At 46.3% G+C, this 23,223-nt stretch overlaps 1 protein-coding gene across 1 annotated transcript; it reads right to left on the bottom strand.

Annotated features, from left to right (window-relative positions):
* Window positions 1–313: 313 nt before the first annotated feature.
* PLCD4 (phospholipase C delta 4) lies at window positions 314–23,050 on the bottom strand. Its single transcript, XM_054723203.1, has 15 exons — window positions 23,012–23,050; window positions 22,719–22,877; window positions 21,328–21,556; window positions 19,802–19,931; window positions 19,007–19,238; window positions 16,133–16,334; window positions 14,950–15,094; window positions 10,616–10,768; window positions 4,924–5,100; window positions 3,059–3,215; window positions 2,681–2,797; window positions 2,278–2,450; window positions 1,591–1,726; window positions 1,078–1,227; window positions 314–998 (listed from the first exon to the last, which is right to left on the bottom strand). Exons 1-15 carry the CDS (start codon window positions 23,031–23,033, stop codon window positions 889–891), a joined length of 2,292 nt encoding a protein of 763 aa, XP_054579178.1. The 5' UTR covers window positions 23,034–23,050; the 3' UTR covers window positions 314–888.
* Window positions 23,051–23,223: the final 173 nt, after the last annotated feature.

Here is a 23,223-nt window from a genome sequence, read left to right on the forward strand (position 1 = left end):
GTGACTATAATTAATCATCTAAACTAGGGCACACTAGGGAAATTAAAGAGGGTAGTACTAATAATTGTTCTGGGACAGCAGTCAAAAACCAGGACTGTTCCAGGGAAACTTTTCAGGACTTGGATCCCATAACCTTTGTCTGCTCCTTTTGCCCTGATCCCTAGAAGCTGTACTTCTGTACCATTCTTATGTAGTACATGCAGAGGGACTCCTGGAAACTTTTGTTTTTCTGTCAGCCCAAATGTCCCCCAACCCTTATTCTTTCCCTTATTGCCCAACAATGACAGATCATACTCAAGCCAAATTAGGGAGAGCAGCTCTATTAACACTGGTGGGGCTAGGAAGGAGCAGACCAGTGTGGACTCGGGGCTGTGTAGTGTTTTCTTGAGAGTCACAGTACAGTCTTGGGGTCAGTTCTCTCCCCAGTCTTTGCTTAGGGAGGCTTGAGGCTTGATTTTTCCTTTCCTTGGCTCTGACCTTTGAGGAAGTTGTTGGGGAGAGGATAATGCCTCTTTGGGTTTCTTTGCCCCAAACCCCTCTGGATTTGTAGTTGCAATCTGCCTTTGAGCCAGAGTTGATAAGAGAGATTAGTCCTAGGTCTGGGTAGGGACTAAGCCTACAGCAAAAGGAAGGAAGGAATTCCAGGATAGAGTACGCAAAAGGGAAGGGCAGGAAAGATACCAAAAGTTTGTGAAAATGAAGAAAGGAAAGAGAAAGCAGGTGAAAAATCAGGCCCTAGATTTGCTTGTTAGGAAGGGTGAGGTAACTTTATGCTTAGGAATGCACAACCATGCTTGGTTTTCATCACCTCTGCTTTCTGGAGCATCCTTCCAGGTTTCTCTTACCATCTGAAGCAAGTACACCCACCCTTCCCATGAAGTGCCCACCTTAAGATTCAACCTCCTCCCTCAGCCCTTCCAGCATGCAGATGTGCACGAAGAGGGAAGCTGGGTGGAGGCTGGTGCCATCCTTGGAGAGCAGGTGTATGTGGCGGTAACCTGGAAAGGCATAGGAGGAAAGCATTAGGAAGGCCGCCAAAGTAAGGGGGTTTGGCCAGGGGTGGAAGGACAGGCTCACCTTGTTGCATGCAGGTCCAAGGCAAAGTGTACTGACCGATAAAGTCATTTCGGGATGTCCAGTTGTAATCCATTACCAAAAAACGCAGCATGGCCAGCTCAGGTACCAGCAACTGGAAGCATAGTGTCTGCCCCCAGTATGGATTAAAACCTGGGGTGGAAGAAGGGTGAATGTGGGAGGGAATAAAGGAACAGACATTGTTGACTTTTGGGGGGGACGTGCATTCTGGATTACTTTCCCTGTGTGCTCTTACTTAATGTTCATAGCAATCAGGTGAGGAAATTGAGGCTCTGAGTGGGTAAGCAATTTGCTGTGGTGACTGGACCTTATAATTGAGAGGCCAGGATTCAGACTGAAGATGGTCCAAGCCCTGATTCTTTGTCCTGTTCCACACTGCCTCCCATGGAGGTGGGGGCAGGATGGTGGTGACATGGACTATACTGAATGAAGGGCAGGATGTTAGGAAAGTAACAGTCATGCTCCTCCCCGACCCCCAGCACTGCCCAGTCTCACCATTATTCTCCACATAGCTGGTCTCCTGCCTGGTTGTGTCTGGGCGAACACCAAAGATCTCCACTCTCACCAGTGGATCCACAATGGATCCCTCTTTGGTCTTGTCCACTTTGGGGAGTTGTTGACCACTGATCACCTGCAATAGTTTCTGCTCAGCAGCCCCACTCCAGCTCTCACCCCAGGGGAAGGGGAAAAAACTTAGGGAAAAGAGAAATGCAGGACTTGGTGCTCTAGCTTTGGGTTTGCAAAGCCAATCCTCCATGGGTAATAGATTTTCTTCTAGTAATCTATGTGCAATTTAAAATACATCCAAGTAGAAGTTGAACAAGGTTTGAAAGGTATATTAGTGACAGCAACCCCTTCTATAGCATTTACTGTGCACCAGGCATTGTTGTAAGCACTTCATTTTAACTAATCACCACAACCCTGTGAGGTAGCTAGTAGTATTACCCCTATTTTGCAGGTGAGGAAACTAAGGTTAAGACACTTGCCCAACAATTTCACAGCTAGTAGGGTTTGAACATAGGCAATTGGCTCCAAAGTCCATGCTATTAACAATCAGGCTAGCCTGCATCTCACAAGGAACTTTCCACCCATTACACTCCTGTCAGGCCTAGCCACCTCTTCCCCCTGCTTCTATCCCAGATATCCCAAATTTCTTCCCAGTATTTTTACTTTCCATTATACCTGGATTAGGAGGGTCTGGGCTTTGAACGGGCTGATGGGCCTCTCCGGTTGGAAGGAGCTCTGGGTATCACGTAGGAAGTCTGGCTTCAGCACGTAGCCACAGCCACCATTCTGGCGGAAAAGCCCATCATAGATGTCCATCTCAAGCCCCGCAGTCTGCACATTCATAGCCACTGAGGGCCCCAGAAGAAGAGAAGGGAAGAATTCACCTTGGAGGCTATTTAGCCTCTCAGGGAGTTATAAAAGATATATTCGGTATAAAGGGCCTGCTGGGAATACCTCCATAGATATCTTTCTCAGCCTAGCACTCTTGGAGCATTCCCTGGCCCTACAGCCACCCAGGATCTTGTTGCCAACTTGTTGCTCTCCCATTCCCCCTTCACTGGCCCTACTGCCCCCTCACCCATCTGGCAGCCTGCATTCCAGAATTCCTGGGGGTTGTAGTTGGATGAATCTGTCCTCAGACCACTGGGATACACACGGCTCAACTGCCAGGCGTTATGCTGCACAAACTCATTGCCTGTAAAAAGGGTGTAGGTAGAGAATTGGAAGTGTAGTGGATGCTCCCCCACCCCTCGTCCCACCAACTTCAGTCTTCTCCCCAGCTTCTCCCTAGAGCTTTGAGCCCACTGTAACTCCTGTCCCCATGCCTACTCTGAGAAGTTTCTTAGCTCCCTGATCCCTCCTTAGCTCCCTTGTCTTCTTGGAACTCATCAGCTTGCCCATAAGGCCTGACCTTACCCATCCCATTTCTTCCCTGCCCCTCCCTTTTGGTGCTGACCAGTCTCCTTGATGAGGTTCTTGGCCTTTGTTTCAGAGAAAGATGATAACTCATAAAAGCGGTAGTGCTCCCTCGAATGAGTGAAGTTGTAGAATGAAACAGTCTTTGTATAGACAACCAGGGCAGAGAGGGATGGACACAAGATGGCCTTGGATTTCTGGAAAAGGAGAAAGAAGGTGATGGAATCAAACCATCAGCAATCTGAGAGGGAAGAAGCCAATAACCAAGATCTGAACTTCCCCACCCAACCTAAGCCTCTGCCCGATACCTCCCCACTGCATTATCCCTCCTGCCTCACCTGCTTGGAAAAGAGAGGGAGCCCAGGCTTGGGAAGAGGAGCCTGGACCATAATCTGACAACAGATAGATGAACAAAGCAGCGGGCACATCACAACCTGGGGATGGGAATGGGAATAAAAGCAATCTACATATACTGATGGGATTAGTTTCCTTTGGGTTTGAAGAGTCTGTTCTGTTTTACTTTTTGGGAAACAGTTTTAAATTTTATTATTATTTTTAAACAGGTATTATCCTCCCTGTCTTTCGTCTTTTAAAACAATTATTTTTGGTCAAAATGTACATGAACCCAGATAGATATAGGTATGCAAATGGTTATGTAAGTCACACCTGGGAGGATGTGAGGGTCCCAGAGTACTACCTTTAGATTTGTCTTCTGAATTCCCATTTCCATCCCTGGGCATGGCAGCAAGTTAGACACCAGAGCCCCAGAGGGAATAGTATAAGCTAGGATTCAGTCAGCTGAGCCAAGCAAATGCACAGGAGAAATGCAGGATCTTGATGGTCCCACAAATGACACTCCTTCCCCACAGGGAAATGGACCACTCAGGCACAGCCTTCTCACAGTCTTCACCATCCCTACCTCTTCCTGCTCCTTCTCTTTGGTATTTTTGGCCCTACCTCAGACTCATCTTTTCCAAGAAGCTTTCTCTAACTAAGCTCACTTTAGTTGAGGTCACAGCAGTCACTCCAATAAGCCCTACTTACTCAATATAATAATGCTGCACACACACCTATCAGTCACTTTCAAACTTGCCTTTGAGGAGACTGAGAAGTACAAAGATGTCTCCAGAGTTATCTGGGAGACCAAGGATAGAGCCAAATGGGCATATCAATTAGGATGGCTCTGCATTTATCTATTTTATATACTGAGATTCCAGATAAGATTTCATTAAAAAAGATTTCTCCCTAGAGCTTTGGCCCTCACTGGCTTGGCTCAGTGGATAGAGCGTTAGCCTGCAGACTGAAGGGTCCAGGTTCAATTCCAATCAAGGGCACATGCCCAGATTGTGAGCTCAATCCACAGTAGGGGGCGTGCAAGAAGCAGCCAATCAATGATTCTCAATATTGATGTTTCTATCTCTCTCCCTTTCTCTCTGAAATCAATAAAAATATATTTTAAAAAAATATTTCATGCCGAAACCGGTTTGGCTCAGTGGATAAAGCGTCGGCCTGCAGACTCAAGGGTCCCAGGTTCGATTCCGGTCAAGGGCATGTACCTTGGTTGCGGGCACATCCCCAGTGGGGGTGTGCAAGAGGCAGCTGATCGATGTTTCTCTCTCATCGATGTTTCTAACTCTCTATCCCTCTCTCTTCCTCTCTGTAAAAAATCAATAAAATATATATTAAAAAAAAATTTCATGGCCCAAAGAAGTTGGACAGTCATTGCAATATATCTACTGGTATATATGGCAATATATACTGATGCCAAGTATGCCTCTTCATTGGGGCAAGGGGCATTTTGCTCCTTGGCTCTCTACCCTCCTGGCTCTAGTCTCTTCACACATAGGCTCTCAGCTTGTGATAGTCAAACCAAATGCCAGAGCAAAGACCACTCCTCTGGCCTACCTTCTCATTTTTGTCCTTGCTGCGAGGGCTCAGCTCCTGGGTCTCAGAGTCAAACTGGGTTTCCAGCTCAGGCTCCTGCTCCCCTTCTAGTTCAGTCTCTGGCTCTTCCTCTTCTTCAAGATCCTCCTCAAGTGTTTGTAACTTCTTCCCCTTTACCAGGATCTTCTTCCGTAGCTCCTAGGGCACAAAAATGAAGGGGCTTGGCTACCTGTCTGCTCTGGGACTCTTCTGGGGACCATGCAGGTCCTATTACTCTTACAAGGCCACATCAAAGGCAACAGAAGTGAGTGAGTGAGTAGTCAGAAGTTCCCACAGGAAGGCTGCTTGATACATACAGTAGGAATTTTGTATTGTTAAAAGCAAATTGGTAACATCTCTATCGATATGGAAAAAATAAATGGGGACCCTATCTGGTTTGACTCAGTGGAGAGAGTGTCAGCCTGCAGACTGAAGGGTCCCAGGTTCAATTCTGGTCAAGGGCATGTACCTTGAATGCAGGCTCGATCCCCAGCCTTGGTCGGGGCTCATGTGGGAGGCAATCAATCTCACATTGATGTTTCTCTCTCTGTTAGTTTCTTCCCCTCCCTTCCACTCTTTCTAAAAATCAATGGAGCCCTAGCCGGTTTGGCTCAGTAGATAGAGCCCCGGCCTGTGGACTGAAGAGTCCTGGGTTCGATTCCAGTCAAGGGTGTGTACCTCGGTTGCAGGCTCCTCCCTGGTCCAGGCCCTGGTTGGGGCATGTGCAGGAGGAAACCAATCATGTTTCCCTCACAGAGATATTTCTCTCTGTCTTTCCCTCTCCTATTCTCTCTAAAAATCAATGGAAAAATATCCTTGGGTGAGGATTAACAAATAAATAAATAAATAAATAAATAAATATCCCTACCTCACATTTGACACATAAAGATTCCTCATTGGCCCTAACTGGTTTGGCTCAGTGGATAGAGCGTCGGCCTGCGGACTGAAAGGTCCCAGGTTCGATTCCGGTCAAGAGCATATACTTTGGTTGCGGGCACATCCCTAGTAGGAGGTGTGCAGGAGGCAGCTGATCGATGTTTCTCTCTCATCGGTGTTTCTAACTCTCTGTCCCTCTCCCTTCCTCTCTGTAAAAAATCAATAAAATATATTTTTAAAAAAGATTCCTCATTGATTGAAGATTTACATGAAAATATAAAGAATATTATAAGAGGGGAGAAGCCAAGATGGAGGCATAGGTAAACACCTGAACTTGCTGCCTCGCACAACAACTTCAAAACTACAACTAAAAGACAAGATAGACATCATCCAGAACCACAGGAAGGCTGGATAAATGGAAATTCTACAACTAGAAGGGAAGAGAAAAGCACACTGAGACTCAGAAGAGCTGTGGAAGGCAGAGGTACGGAGGCGCACACGTGCAGAAAGGGCTGGCAACTGAGTATGCGGCTGGCTTTTTCATCGGGAGGGAGACACAAGCTCCTGACTGCTCTGAACTCCAGTTCCAGGCGAGACTCTGGGGACCCAGACTCATATGGGGAGAAACTGGACTGTCTGGCAGCGGGCGGAACTCGAGGGCGGCTTTCTCTCAGAGGTGCTTGCAGCGATTACCAAGGGACACTGAGACCTGGGGGCCTCTTAAGGCAGGGCTGACAGGAAGCCATTGCTGTTTGCTTTGCCCTGAGACTCCGCCCCATCCAAGCTATGTGCAGAGGCTTTTTCATATGAATGGCCTGGTCCTTTGAAATCTAAACTTACCTAACAAACTGCAGCTGAGGCAGAGAGACCCAAAACATCCAAAAGAAGGCCCAAGGCCCCACAGCAGCTTGCATTGCTTCACAGCTGGGCCTCATCTAGGCACCTCCAAAACCCAAACAAAGAAGAGGAATCTGCAGATCTCTCCATAGCTTCTGCTGGGTGGCCTCAGGCAGAGGCTAAATTACCATATTTTCCGGCGTATAAGATGACTTTTTAACCCAGGACAATCTTCTCAAAGGTCGGGGGTCGTCTTATACGCCAGGTGTCGTCTTATAGGGCAGGTGCTGAAACTTCCGAACTGGACTGGAGAATCTGCGATCACCGCATACAGTGTGGGGAGCTCAAAAACGGCCGCACTCCATTCATTTCAATGGAGCCAGACGGAGACCGCAAGTGTCTCCAGTCGACTCCTTTTTGTGCCGCATATGGTCTCCGTCTGGCTCCACTGAAATGAATGGAGTGTGGCTGGGTGCTCACCGCATACGATGGAGATGTGGCCGCAGCCATTTTTGAGCTCTCCCCACTGTATGCAGCGACCGTATGAAAGCAGCAAGGGCGGCGCTGTACAAGTACGGTAGAAGAAAATCCACTCACCAGGATTCGTGGAAAGAAGTGACTTAACGCAGTCCCGATGACAAGGTGAGGGGGCGCCTCACCGGGAAGGTGTAAGTGAAGGGTGGAGCAAGTTGCAGGCGTCCAGGACGCCCGGGATATGGAAAAAAGAGATAGAGCTGTGCCCAGAAAAACACGCCTCTTTCACCCGTCTGGCCTGCCCTTGTATCCTATTACCGTACCTCCTTCTCTGCCTCTCAGATCTCGCTCCTGAGGACTGCAGTGAAGCGGCGTTGCTAACTCGACAGGGACTTGCCTGGCACTTGCTCTCTCTCTATTGTTTGTTATCTTCCTCCTATCATCATCAGTTCCAGTTTGGTTGACAGCTTAGAAAACAAACAGCATGGCAGCTCCCATGGGTTTATTGTCTTATCCTTCCTTTCAGCTTTGGAGTGAATTAGGAAAAGTTTAATCCACTTGCACTGTTTTATGTTTACATGTTTGATGACAAGTAGCCTTATGTTTATAAGTGACAGTTTTTCTGCTAAGTACCTGAATGTCATAAGCATTTGAATTAAAATTACCATATTGAAATCAAATCTGATGTTTTTTAAATTTTTATTTGGTGTGCGTTGGAAGAGGGGTAGTCTTATATGGCGAGTATATCCCAAACTCTATATTTTAACTGGAAAAGATGGGGGTAGTCTTATACGCCGGAAAATATGGTAGCACCTCCTTGGAGATCCAAGAGCCAGTGTACCCAGGGATCAGAGTAGGACCATCCAGATTACAACTCCTCAGATCCATACGGGACACACTCAGGGGACAGACTCAGTGAGCACCAAAGCCCCACTGAAGCAAGACTTGCCTCATAAGGGTGTCTCCAGCACAGAAGTTCTCCCATCATAGACACAGCTAATCCTCACAGCCAATTGGCCTGGAGGTCAATTTCTCCCAGTGATACCAACAACAATCAAGGCTTAACTACAATAAGACTGTGCACATAGCCCACAAAGGGGTGCACCAAGAGTGTCCTCCTTAGGTAACTGGGAAGGCTGAGCCACTGGGCCCTGTAGGACACCTAGCACACAAAGCCACTCTATCAACTCAGGGAAGTAGCCAAAATGCGGAGATAAAGAAACAGGTCACAAATAAAAGAAATGGAGGAAAGCAAACTACTGGATATAAAGTTCAAAACCACCGTTATAAGGTTTTTCAAGAATTTTCTAGAAAAGGCCGATGAATTTAGTGAAATTCTCAAGGATATGAAAAAGGACCAACTAAAAATTAAGTATACACTGACTAAAATCAAAATTAATATACAGAGATCCAACAGCAGACTAGATGATCGCAAGAATCAAGTAAAAGATTTTAAATACAAAGAAGCAAAAAACACCCAACCGGACAGCAAAAAGCAAAAAGAAACCAAAATATGAAGATAGTGTAAGGAGCCTCTGGGACAACTTCAAGCGTACCTACATCAGAATTAGGGGGTGCCAGAAGAAGAGAGAGAGCAAGATACTGAAAACCTATTTGAAGAAATAATGACCGAAAACTTCCCCCACCTGGTGAAAGAAATAGACTTACAAGTCCAGGAAGCGCAGAGAACCCCAAACAAAAGAAATCTAAAGAGGACCACACCAAGACACATCATAATTAAAATGCCAAGGGCAAAAGACAAAGAGAGAATATTAAAAGCAGCAAGAGAAAAACAGTTAGTTACCTACAAGGGAGCACCCATACGATTGTCAGCTGATTTCTCAACAGAAACTACTATACAGGCCAGACGAGAGTGGCAAGAAATATTCAAAGTGATGAATAGCAAGAACCTACAACCAAGATTACTCTACCCAGCAAAGCTATCATTCAGAATTGAAGGACAGATAAAGAGCTTCACAGATAAGAAAAAGCTAAAGTTCATCACCACCAAACCAGTATTATATGAAATGCTGAAAGGTATCCTTGAAGAAGAGAAAGAAGAAGTAAAAGGTAAAGATAAAAATTATGAAAAACAAATACATATCTATCAACAAGTGAATAAAAAAATCTGATGAACAGAATAAACTGGTGAATATAATACAGTGATGGGCAATCTTTTGAGCTTGGTGTCAAACTTCGCCAAAAGCCGAAACCGGTTTGGCTCAGTGGATAGAGCGTCGGCCTGCGGACTCAAGGGTCCCAGGTTCGATTCCAGTCAAGGGCATGTACCTTGGTTGCGGGCACATCCCCAGTGGGGGGTGTGCAGGAGGCAGCTGATCGATGTTTCTCTCTCATTGATGTTTCTAACTCTCTATCACTCTCTCTTCCTCTCTGTAAAAAAATCAATAAAATATATATTAAAAATAAATAAATAAATAAATAGATTACATTCTTTAGGGAAAAAAAAAAAAACCTTCGCCAAAAAACTGAGCATAACTCGGGTAGTGTGTCACTTTGAGGAAAAAACATTATTTCGCAAATGTTTCATCCTCAGGAGCAGCAAATGTTTCATCCTCGGCATGTGGCCGCATGTCATCAGAAATGGCTACGCGTGTCAGTGCTGACACGCGTGTCATAGGTTCGCCATCACTGATATAATAGAATCAGAGGCCTAGATAGGGAGTGGACTGACAATTCTCGGGGGAAAAGGGGTGTGGGGGTGTGGGAAGAGGCTGGACAAAAATTGTACACCTATGGATGAGGACAGTGGGAGGAGGGTAAGGGCATGGGGTGGGGTGGGAACCGGGTGGAGGGGAGCTATGAGGGAAAAAAGAGGAACAATTGTAATAATCTGAACAATGAAGATTTATTAAATTAAAAAAATATGAGTGTATACACACATATATACACATATATGTTTATAGAAGTATTTAAAATCTATTAACAGCAATTATTAGGAAAGTCATTATGGTGGGGGGGATTTCCCTTTCTCTCTTTTTTTTTTTTTATTGATTTTTCACAGAGAGGAAGAGGCGGGATAGAGAGTTAGAAACATCGATGAGAGAGAGACATCGACCAGCTGCCTCTTGCACACCCCCCACCGGGGGATGTGCCCGCAACCAATGTACATGCCTTTGACCGGAATCAAACCTGGGACCCTCCAGTCCACAGACCGACGCTCTATCCACTGAGCCAAACCGGTTTCGGCTCCCTTTCTCTTTATTGTTGGCATAGACTCCAACAATTATGAACTTTCAGGAAAAAAATTAAGATACTCCCAATGAAAAACTAAATATAAGTAAAACTGATTTAAAATTTAGAGAACTCTGTTCAATTAGATTTTTTTTTTAAATTAAATTGTCTCCAAGGATATGAAGAGCAAAATGGTCCATCTGAGAATGAGAAAGCACCAACATGGAGGAAGGAGCCAAAGTGGGGGGATATGGAAGCTACAGAAGAGCTTGGGCTGGGGGAACAGGGTCCCTACCTCCGGTGAGGGCAGCTGAGTGGGCAGCTGCCCATCCAAGGTGGTGCTCAGCAGCTGTTCCCCCAGGATCTCGGTCAGATGGTGTGCTATGATCTCCTGCTGTTCCCAGCTGCAGTGGTTCTCCAGGGACAAGATGACTGGATAGTCTGATGTCTGAAGTGATGGAAGAGGACTCTGAAGGTTATAATGCCTATAACCTCCTTGCTTCTCCAGGCTCACCTAGTTGCTCACTCAACTGAGTACCCTGATTGCTAAACTCCTCCAACCCCATTCTAGGCCTCAAGGAGGTCTTGCTGGGTCTGGAGCCCACTTCACATCTAAAAGTCACTCTTGGTGCAGCCACTGTTCAAAGCAGTATGGAGTTATCTAAAAAAATTAGAAGTGGAACTGCCTTATGACCCAGCAATTCCACTTATGGGACTATAACCAAAGAAACCCGAAACACTGATTCAAAAGAATATATGTACCCCTTTGTTCATTGCAGCATTATTTACAAGTAGTAGCCCTGCGCACAAATCTGTGCACCAGTAGCTCCCTGCCACCCTCCTGTAGCTCTCTGCCTGCTGCCCCGCCCTCCTGTAGCTCCCCCCCGCCCCTCCTCATAGCTTGCTGCCATGCCCCCTTCCTATAGCTCTCTGCCTCCTGCTTGCTTGCTGCCCTGCCCCCTCCTGTAGCTCTCCACTCTCTGCTTGTAGCCAGTAGCTCGCTGCCGCCCTCCTGTATCCCCCCACCCTCCTCCCTCCCACCCCTCATATCTTGCTGCCCTGCTCCCTCCTGTAGCTCTCCACTCCCCGCTTGTAGCTTGCTGTCCCACCCTCCTGCTGATCCGTGATCCGGTTGTTATGCAGTTGGTCATTATATTCCTCTCTTATTATTATTTACAATAGTCAAGAGTTGGAAGCAGCTCAAGTATATATCAGTAGATGAGAACATAAAAAAGCTGTGGTATATTTACACAATGGAATACTACTTGGCTGTAAAAAAGAAGAAACTCTTATCCTTTGCAATAGCATGGATGGGCCTGGAGAGCATTATGCTAAATGAAATAAGCCAGTCAGAGAAAGACAAGTACCATATTATTTCACTCATATATGGAATCTAATGAACAAAATAAAACTAACAAAATAGAAACAGGTTCACAGATAGAGAACAGACTAACGACTGTCAGAGGGGAGGGGGGGTTGGGAAACTGGGTGGAAAAGGTGAAGGGATTAAGCAAAAAAGAAAAAAACACCTCATAGACACAGACAACAGTATGATGATTACCAGAGAGAAAGGGGAGTTGGGGGAGGGATAAATGGTGATGGAAGGAGACTTGACTTAGGGTGGTGAATGCACAGCACAATGTATTGTAGAACTGTACACCTGAAACCTACATAGTTTTATTAACCAATGTCTCCCCAATAAATTCAATTAAAAAGAAAAATTAAGAGACAATTAAATGATGAGCATAATAAAAATTTTAAGTGTAAAAAATAATCCTATATAATAAAAGGGTAATATGCAAATTGACCCTAATGGCAGAACAACCAGAACGACTACTCGACCAGTCACTATGAGGCTCACTGATCACCTCTTGGTCCTTTTCCCCGGCCGGCAGGCTCCAATCGCCTGATAGTAAACAGGGAACCAGGGGTGGGTGGCGGGGGATACACGTGGCGCCAGGCCAAGGCCCGGGCCCCACCAGTCATCCCACATATAGAGGGCCACCCATGGTGGGGGCACACCCGGCGAGAACGACCAACCTATTGGTCCCTTCCCCCAGCTGTGAGGCTCTGATCGCCCAATGGCGAACAGGAAACAGGGGGTGGGTGGCAGCAGGGGGCAGGGCCAACTGCAGGCAGCCAGGGAAGATGGCCCTGATCACAGGCCAGGCTTAGGGACTGTACCCACACATGAATTTTGTGCGCTGGGCCTCTAGTAAATAAATAAAAGTCACTCTTGGGCCATGCCTGTGTAGCTCAGTGGTTGAGCATTGACCTATGAACCAGAAAGTCATGGTTCAATTCCTGGTCAGGGCACATGCCCAGGTTGCAGACTTGATCCCTAGTGTGGGACATGCAGGAGACAGCTGATCAATGATTCTTTCTCATCATTGATGTTTCTATTTCTCCCTCTCCCTTCTTCTCTAAAATCAATCTATATATATATATATATATATATATATTTTTTTTTTTTTTTTTTTAAAGATGGAAAAAACAATTAAAAAAAAACCACAAGTCACTCTTGGGACCCCCAATCTCAGACAAGTGCCAGAGCCAACCCATGCTCCTTTGAGATGTTAGGGTTTTCAGGCTCAGGGTGGATAGGCCAGGCCACTCCCCTTGTTACATGCTCATGTTACACTCTCAGGCTTTAATCTCCAGGTTCCTATCATCCCCCAGTCCTACCCACCACTTTGTCTATTTCCTTATCCACGTCCTCTCTCAGATAGGTAATGAAGTTGTTAGAAATGAATAATCTCTAGATATTACCTCTATGATAACTAATTACTAATAACACAGCTAACACTTACTCATAATAATCCCTTAATATTTGCCTGATGCTGCCCTGGCTGGGTAGCTCAGTTGGTTAGAGTGCCATCCCAATATACCAAGGTTGTGGGTCCAATCCCAGGTCAGGGCATACACAAGAATCAACCAATGAATGAATGGATAAATAAGTGAGACAAAAAATGCATGTCTCTCTCTTCTCTGATAGTCGAGTGCAAGGGGAGGGTAGAATAAATGTAATAGATGTATACTGGGTCCTGCACTGGGAATAGAAGATCCTATTTCTTAACCCTGTGACATTTCTCTTCTGTGTGGTTTTCTGAAATGATTAGAGGCCCGATACACAAAACTCGTGCAAGAGTATGCCTTTGTTTCCCCCAGCTGCCGGCACCGGCTTCCCTCTGGCACCCAGGACCCGGGCTTCCCTCCAGCCACCAGCAGGCACCCAGGATCTGGGCTTCCCTCACAGCCCCAACTTCGTCCGGAAGGTCGTCCAGAAGGACATCTGGTCTAATTAGCATATTATGCTTTTATTATTATAGACTAGTGGCCCGGTGCACGAAATTCGTGCATGGGGGAAGGGGGTGTTCCTCAGTCCAGCCTGCACCCTCTCCAATCTGGGACCCCTTGAAGGATGTCCTACTGCCGTTTTACAGGGATCGGGCCTAAACCGGCAGTTGGACATCCCTCTTGCAATCTGGGACTGCTGGCTCCTAACTGCTCACCTGCCTGCCTGTCAGCCTGATTGCCCCTAACCAATCTGCCTGCCGGCCTGCTCACCCCCAACTACCCCCCACCGCCATCCTGCTTGCCCCAAAATGCCCCTCCACCAGCCTGATTTCCCCATCTGCCCCCCATGTCAGTGTGCTCTCCCCCAACTGCCTCCCTTGCCAGCCTGCTCACCCCCAACTGCTCCCCCCCCCCCCGCTGTCCTGATCACCTCCAACTGACTCCCACTGATGGCCTGCTTGCTCCCAACTGGCCCCCCTGCTGGTCTGCTTACCCCCAATGGCCCCGCCCCCCAATAGCCTGATCACCCACAACTGCCCTCCCCTCTTGGCCTCTAACCACCTCTACCTCGGCCCCGCCACCATGGCTTTGTCCAGAAGAATGTCCAGAAGGTCTCCTGGAAGGTCTCCCAGTATAATTAGCATATTACCCTTTTATTAGTATAAATAGAGGCCTGGTGCACAGTTGGGGGCTGGCTCGTTTGCCCTGAAGGGTGGGGGGTCCCTTGGGGCATTGGGTGACCTGGGCAAGGGGCCTGTGGTGGTTTGCAGGCGGGCCACAGCCCCGGCAACCCAAGCTCCCAGCCCCTCCTTTTTTTCTTTATTTTTCAGCGCCTCCTTGAGCAGAGGCCAGGGTCAGCTGGAAGCAGGTATCTGGGATTTATTTATTTTCTATAATTGAAACTTTGTAGCCTTGAGAAGAGGCCAGGGCCAGGGCGGGAAGCCTGGCTTCCTCCATCGCCAGGGGCAACCCAAGCTTCCTGCTCACTCCAGCTCTGTGGCTGCTGCCATCTTGGCTGGGTTAATGTGCATGCTCGCTCCTGATTGGCTGGTGGGCTTGGCTTGTGGGTATCGCAGATGTATGGTCAATTTGCATGTTTCTCTTTTATTAGATAAGATTGTCTCAGCCCCCTTTCTTCTCTGAGCACCCACTCTCTAAAATCAATAAATTTTTAATAGTTGCCTGATTCTTCACGGTTAAAATCTCTTTTACCAAATGCCATTTGACCTAACCTCCCCTTGTCCCTTCATCCTCTCTAGACCCAGACCCAGACCCAGCCACTTTTTCCTCAGATCCTCTTGTCTCACAGTATTCCCATCCTGGTGTTCCTACCTGGAAGGCATACTGTGCTAAAGTGGCCACGACTTCTTTGAACAGGATACGGGAGGTCAGAGTGTGTCCATGGTAAACAACAGGCTCCCCACTAGGTCCATCCCATACATCCACCTCCACACAGCGGCACCCTCGCTTCAGGGCCCTGCAAGAACCCCAAGCCCCCAGGGATAGGAAGGGTCAAGGTCTAGCCTTCCACCTGGGGACCCTCTCCCCACTATGGAGAGAACAGTGCACTTACCTCTCAAGATCCCTGTTCAAGCTACATCTCCAGACCATTCTCTGCCCACTGGAACACTGCTGTAGCTCACACTGATCTCCAACATTTCCCCTCACTCCCAACCAACTCACAATCTTTCCTTAGTAAGTAATCACATTCTGCCTCATGATGCTCTGATGTTCTGGTTGTATTTCATTATACAACACCTGAGTTACTCAAACTCTCAGTAAATTTATTTTCTCTACTGGACTTCCTAGGGCAGAAACTATATGTTCCATTCATCTTTGTATCCCCTGAAGCTACTAGATCAGTAGTAAGTGCAAAGATATCTTGACTTTCTATCTAATGCATGATTGGTCACCATAAAAGTAGTTACTATTTATTAGTTATTGACACAGATTATATCATTGAATCCTCACAACAACCTAGACAGAATAGACACTATTATCATTTCTGTTTCACAAGTGGGGAAAGTGAGGCATAGGGAGGTGAAATATTTAGCTCCAGAGTAACAGTGAGGTAGTTAGGATTTGACCTCAAATGGTCTGACTCCAGAACCTATGTTTTTACTCCTATGCTTTACTGCAAGCATGTAAAACTCACGGCTGTTCAATAAACGAGGCATGTGGCCCGCTGGCTGTGAGTTTGACATGCTTGCACTGCCTTCCACTTAACATTTAGTTTATTTATTTATTTAAAATAAATCTGTCAGGGCCTGAGTTCAAAAAGAGTTTCATAGCTTATGAAAGAGAGAAGCTCTATTTACCCACAGGTTTTAATACCACTCTCCCACCAGTCTTCAGTATTTCCTCCAAGTCTCTCAGGTATCCAAGGATCCTCAGCCCCCAAACTCACCCCTCACAACATATTTTTGATTCCTGTTACCACTAAGAGTCTCCTAAATTTCCCACAGTTGTTCCCTTCTCATGAGCTTGATTCCTCCCCCCTTCCTCCCCACTGCACCGTATATATCCCTCGACGCTGCTCTGGCCACAAAGCTGGTCCCCCACCAGGTAGGTGTTGTGAGAGGAGTTGATGTAATAGTGGTTCAGGGGTTGAGTCATATCCTGGTAGATGGGGAGGCAGGATGGATTGAAGATGTCTCCGTCCTTCGAGTAGAGGTAACTGAGGAAGCCATCCATGCTCAGCACATGCCGCAGCTTGCCTAAGGTGTGGAGTAGGGGGGGCACTGGAATGAGAGAACTCTGAATGGGAGCACCCCAGCACACCCACAGCCAGTCCACCCCACCCCTCTCCAGGGTCCTGCCTGTCATATGGTGTCCACTCCCAGCCTCCAGAACCTGAACTTGCCCCCATCCAGTGTCTATCATTTTAATCATCCCCACCCTCAGAGAATGTTAAAGCTACAAGGGGAATAATTACAAACATTCTAGTTCGATGCTGTCCTATAGAACTTTTTACAATGATGGAAACTGCACTGTTCGATATGATAGCCTCTAGACACATAAGGCTACTGAGCACTTAAAATGTAGCTGTGTAACTGAGGAACTAAATTTTTAAATATATGTTTTTATTGGTTTGAGAGAGAGAAGGGAAGGGAGAGGGAGGGGGGAAAGAGAGAAAAAGAGAGAAGCATCGATCATTTGCCTCCTGCACTCTCCTGCTGAGGATCAAACCCTCAACCTGGGCATGTGCCCTGCCTGACCAGGAATTGAACCAGTGAACTTTTTAAAATTTATCCTCACCCAAGGATATTTTTTCCATTGAATTTTAGAGAGAGTGAAAGGGAGGGAGGAGGAAGAGAAAAGAGAGAGAAACATCAATGTGAAAGAGACACACAGACTGGATGTCTTCTGCATGCATCCCAACTAGGGATGGGGTGCAAACCCGTAACGGAGGTACATGCCCTTGACTGGGAATCGAACCCAAGACACTTCAGTCCTCGGCCGATGCTCTAACTAGTGAGCCAATCCCATCAGGAAAGAACCAGCAACGAGATCAATAGGTTAAGTCCATAGCTGCCAGGTACTTTCATATGCATTATTACATTTGATCACCAATTATTTAAAAAATGAAAAAATTGAGTCTCAGTGCAAGCATGTCAAACTCACAGCCAGCGGGCCACAACTTAACCAAGGTTACTCAGTAAGAAGCAGAGTGGGAACTTGAGCCCAGGTCTCTTGACTGATACTACCCAGCAGGCAGAGTATAGCATCTGATAGTTGAGTGCAGGGGGAGGGTAGAATAAATGTAGTGGATGTAGTAAATGTAATAGAAGATCCTATTTCTTAACCCTGTGACATTCCTCTTCTATGTGGTTTTCTGAAATGATTGCTTTCAGTCCCCTTTCTTCTCTGAGTACCCACATGAATCTGTAATTACTGATTTCAACACTTTCTACTTGACTCTAAGTTCCATGAATACCTTGCCCTTGTCTTGACCTACTCCTGTATCTCTGGTGCCTAGCACATAAATCTTGCCACATTTAGGTATTCAATAAGCACTAGCGGAAGTAGAGTGTGAAAGAATGAATGAATGAATGAATGAATGGAAAGAAGTGGGAATTGAGACTTAGGAAACCTGGGTCACTTGTCCATCTCTCACTCATCTCATCTCTAATCCTTATTCTCAGAGAGGTACCAAGTAAGAATCAGATGACCTGGGTTTGAATCCCAATTCCTCCTCTCATTAGCTGTTGGCTTTAAGCAAGTAATTTAATTGTTCTAAACCTCAATTTTTCTCTCTTGTACAACTAACTCAATAATAAAACCTATTTCAACAGGTCATTGTAAGGATTAGAAGAGGAAAGGCATGTAGAGATATTGGCACATTATGGAATACTTGGCAAAAGCCCAACCTTGATTTTCAAAGATTGTAGTAAGAACTAAATGAAGTTAAGGCACGTGAAAGTGCCTTGTACATAATTTCTATATATATAAAAGGCTAATATGCAGGGCCGCCCCCCCGTCCCCCCAGTTCACCTGAGAGACCATGAATTCGATCGTGCACTATGACATGCGCTGACCACCAGGGGGCAGCGTGGAACATGGCGGGCGACCAGAGGCAGCTGGGGTGATGAGGGAGCGAGGGAAGGAGGAGGCAGGGAGGTGGGGAACCTAATCGGCCCTGATTGCGGGCCAGGCCTAGGGACCCTATCCATGCATGAATTTTGTGCACCGGGCCTCTAGTATTATTAATAATGTACTAGTAAATTCCTCACATTCTGAAGGGAATGGAGAAAAGGAAGAGGTCTACTAAAAGGGCAAGGAGAAAAATTTGAGGGCAGAGAGGGCATATTTTAATTGTGTTTGATAAATGCCGAATGACTGACCTCATCATCATCCCCCTCAGCCAGGGGCTGACTAGCTTCCTAGGACTTTAAGGGACTCAGAGACTTCAAGAACCATTTGGTAAACTTGGAGAAAGCCCAGGAAAGGGCAGAGAGCCAGCATTTAAAGTGAGAGCAAACAGGAACCATGAAGGGAACTAGAGGAAAATGAATCATATGCACTAGAGGAAAAGAGACCAAAGCAAGAGGACCAAGTATTTTATATTTCCACTGAGGCCAAAAGCTGATATCAGGAAGAACTTTCAGCAAGTGAAGGATGTGCAACATGAGCATGGTGGAAGAAAGGGGTCTTGTGAGAGATCTAGCATTACAGAGGATACTTCTGTCTTATCTGGGCAAGAAATGGAAATGGCTGCACTCCTTTGAGAAGTGGCAGAATGAGATGAAGATGATTGGGCAGGGGTCTGAGGTAGGGGTGGACTCAGCCTTCCTTGAGTTAGACAGAAAGCTGCTGATCTCTGGACCTTTCTGGTCATGGTCCCCTTCCCTGACCCCTGTCTGGTGCCTCTCTGCTCTAGTCCTCTTACCACTTTCTGAAGGCTCATGACGGTCAATGAGTGCCAGAGCAAGGTCAGAAGCATGGTCTCCTTCTTTCTGCTCCTCTTGAAGGAAATCCACAAATTCCAACAGGGTCAGCTTCTGCCCATCAGCCGAAAAGTTTCCAAACAGTTCCTGCACCTCAACACGCTTAGTCAATGCCTTGTAGAACTCTATAAATTCTTGTCCTTCCAGAGTGTCAGATTGGGACGTGTCTGCTGCCTGCAAGAAGGGTTTAGAGGAGATTGGACAAACACTTTAACAGCAACTTTTATGGCCTTTACTTGTCTTATAAGGACAGTCTTACTGACAGATAGATCCAAGTATGCTTCCACAGAATACATGATACTTGGTGTTCATAGAAGTCACTTCAATAAGTGAAAAGCAAAATTTCAGCCATACCATTTGCTACTAGAAAAAATTTTCAACTAGAAAGAATTGAAATCCCCAAAGGTCAAAATATCCCTCCTTCTATTTATTCACATTCTAGTTGGAGTTTTCTATTGTTCTAAGCCCTGTGAAAGTCTGGCCAAGGACAGAGAGGTCCTTGAGGTCTGATATAATAACATATTATCATTTACCTTTTATAAGATTATAAATCATCTTTCCAACAAGACTGAAGAGTAAGAAGCATGGCCTACACTTCCCATTGAACCTGGCATAGTGCTAAGGGCACATAATAGAGATTCAATAAATGAATGTTGTTGGATAGGATCAGAGTACTTATGGTCAAGTGAGAATGTGGCCTTATTTGGTTTCCGCAAATCGTTTCCTGGAAGACTCACCTGGAAAAGCTGAAAGGCGTATTCTTGTTCCATTTCCACATTCATCAGGCGTAGTAACCGCTGGACTTCTTGGAAACTCATCCGACCATCCTGGTTTTTGTCTCCACGCTGGAACCAGTCACTCAGCCATCCAGGTCCGAGTCAAGGCAAAACCACTGTGGTGTGTTTGTATGTGCAAATGTGTGTACATGTTCATCCACTGACATCTCTCCCTATCTTTGCTGCCTGTCTATCCCCCACACAAATGAATTTTCCACATTAGCTTCTAGAATACCACCACCCCACCCCCACCCCCGAAAACCTATCTATCTTATCCCTGCATGGCTCAGGTGCCGGCAGGTACCTCTTTTTTTGGAGAAAGTCCAGATTCCTTAACATAGAGGTTAAGATCTCCTGTGCCCCCATAATCTGGACCCAACCCAGTCTGCTCAACACATCTCTGTCCTTTCTGCACTTTAGCCAGAACCCCAACTCCCCACTCTGTGATGTCTCAGCTCTCCAGCACCTCAATTTCCTATCTCTGGGCCTTTACTCATGCTGTTCCTCAGGCAGGGGTGTCTTTACCTCCTCTCTTAATGTTCAAATTATACTCATTTTCAAGGCTCCACTAAAATACTTCCTCCCTAGCCGAAACCAGTTTGGCTCAGTGGATAGAGCGTCGGCCTGCAGACTCAAGGGTCCCAGGTTCGATTCGGGTCAAGGGCATGTACCTTGGTTGCGGGCACATCCCCAGTAGGGGGTGTGCAAGAGGCAGCTGATCGATGTTTCTCTCTCATCGATGCTTCTAACTGTCTATCCCTCTCTCTTCCTCTCTGTAAAAAATCAATAAAATATATTTAAAAATAAAAAATAAAAAAATAAAATAAAATACTTCCTCCCTAAAGCTTTCTCAGAACCCTCTCAGCTAGAATTAAATACTTCTTCTTCCTTTGAACAGCCTCAAATAATCTAAGTACCATAACTGTTCCATGGTACTTAGATTATTTACACAATCCCATCCTCTCCACCAAGGAAAGCAATATCTGAGTCCCATTTATCTTTGTACCCCTATAGCCTGGCATATAGTGCCTGATACATTCTGTTTAATAGCTGGTGAATGAGTGGATGAATGGATGAAAGAACTAGCATAGAAGGTGAATACAATCTAGGAAACTTGAAGTGAGTTGACACCACTAAGCCTTTGAAGGGATTGCTTCCCACCCCTGTGGTAGTTAATGCCACTAGGATCTTCTGTTCAGCTCTCAGGACCAGCACCTTGTTTGGCCCTTGGCCTCTTGCTGTCCCTTCCCCCAAACCTAGGAGGCCTGATGCATGCCCAAACTCTGCCTGGCTATACTTTTGCCATCTCAAACCTCGATTCCTCCTTCAGTATTCTCAGTCTCACATCGGTCTGAACTGCCCCTACCCACCACATCTGGACTCTTGGGCTTCCCTAACCCTATAATCCCTCCCACCTGTCTCTAGCCCTGTAGCATCTGCCTTTTCAGTGACCCTGGCCCCCACTCTGACTCCATCCTGCCCGATACTGGTCCAGCCTCTCCTGTTGGTCCATGCTGGTGACAAAGTCCACCAATAGCTGGAGCCCCTTTATCCAGATCTGGGCCTCTTCCACACTGTTGGCCACCAGGTCCAAGTTGGAGCGGCGGCCATGGAAGACGATGGTAAAGCCTTGCTTCAGGGGGAACTCCTCTGCCAGGCTGCGCAACAACTCAGATTCATGGCCATTACGCACTGTCTCCACGTCAGAGATCGAGACTGCCAGAGAAGAAACAAGTGGGAAGACTGAGGAAGAGAGTTCGCCAAATTGTAGGAGCTAATGATCAAAGACCATTAATTACTCCCTTCTTCTCTGTGAAGCCATAGAGAGGAGGAACCCCAACCTCCACAGGCTAAAACCCAAAAGCTTTAGTATAGGGAGATGCAGACGCATGGGATTCAGGATTCCACATGAATCACTGCTGTGTTCATAGGCAGCATGGCAAGAGGCCTGTGCTAGGAATGGCAAGACCTGGCTTCCAGCTTTTAGCTGGCAGTATGACACAGACAAAAGAACTTAATCCTCAGTGTCCTCATCTTCAATAAGGGATGGTCCCTTACATGGCCAGTGTACATGGTGATCACAAAAGGACTGGGGGGGCTGACAAATGGAAGCACAGTTACAGGGTAGAAGCAGTTACACCAAAGCATAATATGCCCAATTTCAATTCTTCCATTCCAGGTTTGAGAGTTTCCTCTTTCCAGATAGGAGGGAGCCAGAGAAATGCTCCCACCCTCTTTCCTCAGCTGGAGGTGGTGTGGAATGTGAGCTTTGATATGTCTCTAAAGCAAATTCCCTTAGATGCGTCCTATGATCATATTTTTAGAGGGATCATAAAGTGTTCAGCCAATAGAATGCACACTTATGATGCATTTATGACATTTTAAAATATTCACCATAATGGCTAATATTTATTAAATGCATCTGGTTCCAGGTCCCATGCTTTAGACATTAATTTATTGAGTCCCTGTAATCTACTAGGCAGGTACTGTTTAACATCCATTTTACAGATGAGGAAACTGAAGCTTAGTTTAAGTAACTTGTCCAAAGCCACTCAGCTAGAAAGTGGCAGAGCCAGGGCTTTAATCCAGCCAGTCAGATGCCTGAGATCATGCTCTTATTATAATAAAAATAACAAGATACATAATGTATGATTTATTGAGCCTTGTTATATGCCAGGACTCTTCAAAGTACTTTACATGCAATAATTGATTGTATCCTAACAACAGCCTTAAGAGGCAAATAGGCTCAGGCATAGATACAAGTGGGACAGCACAAGGCAACATCATAGGACCCTGGTCCCTTTCCTGCTATCAGGTGCTGGGCTCCTCAGGATTATATCCACCCATATGCCCACCCTTAGCTATCCATGTCACTTACAGCTGGCCTTGGCTCTGCCTCCGACCTGCCGGGCATGCCAGACAGTCATGCCATCTTCCTGAAGTCTGAAGTATCTTAGCTTCTTCCAGTTTTTGGATCTCACCTTGCGCATCAGCATACCTTTCTGCATCAGCAGCACATCTTGACTGATGGGTAGCCCTGGGCCAGGAGAAGCAGGGGCTGGATAGCCAACCAGGGATGTGGAGGACCCAGGAGGAGCTCTTGAATAGGGGTTCAGCGTCCTCCCCGTCCCTGGGCTGTCTCCCCAAGCCCTCTTCTGCAGGGGTACTCACGGCCTTGCAGCAGGGATGCCATCACCCACTGTTCCACCAGCTGGCGCCAGAGTCACCTAAAGGAGTAAGGAGGAGCAAAAGACTGGGTTAATCTTGGTGATTTTAGAATAACAGAACAAGGGAGGAAGAGAAGGAAACCAATGTTTCCTGACAGCCCACTATGTGTCAGGCATTTCATCTATATAGTCTGTAGCTCCTTTTACTTCTAATTT

Source organism: Eptesicus fuscus, chromosome 11, assembly GCF_027574615.1.
Source record: "Eptesicus fuscus isolate TK198812 chromosome 11, DD_ASM_mEF_20220401, whole genome shotgun sequence".
NCBI classification, from domain to species: Eukaryota; Metazoa; Chordata; class Mammalia; order Chiroptera; family Vespertilionidae; genus Eptesicus; species Eptesicus fuscus.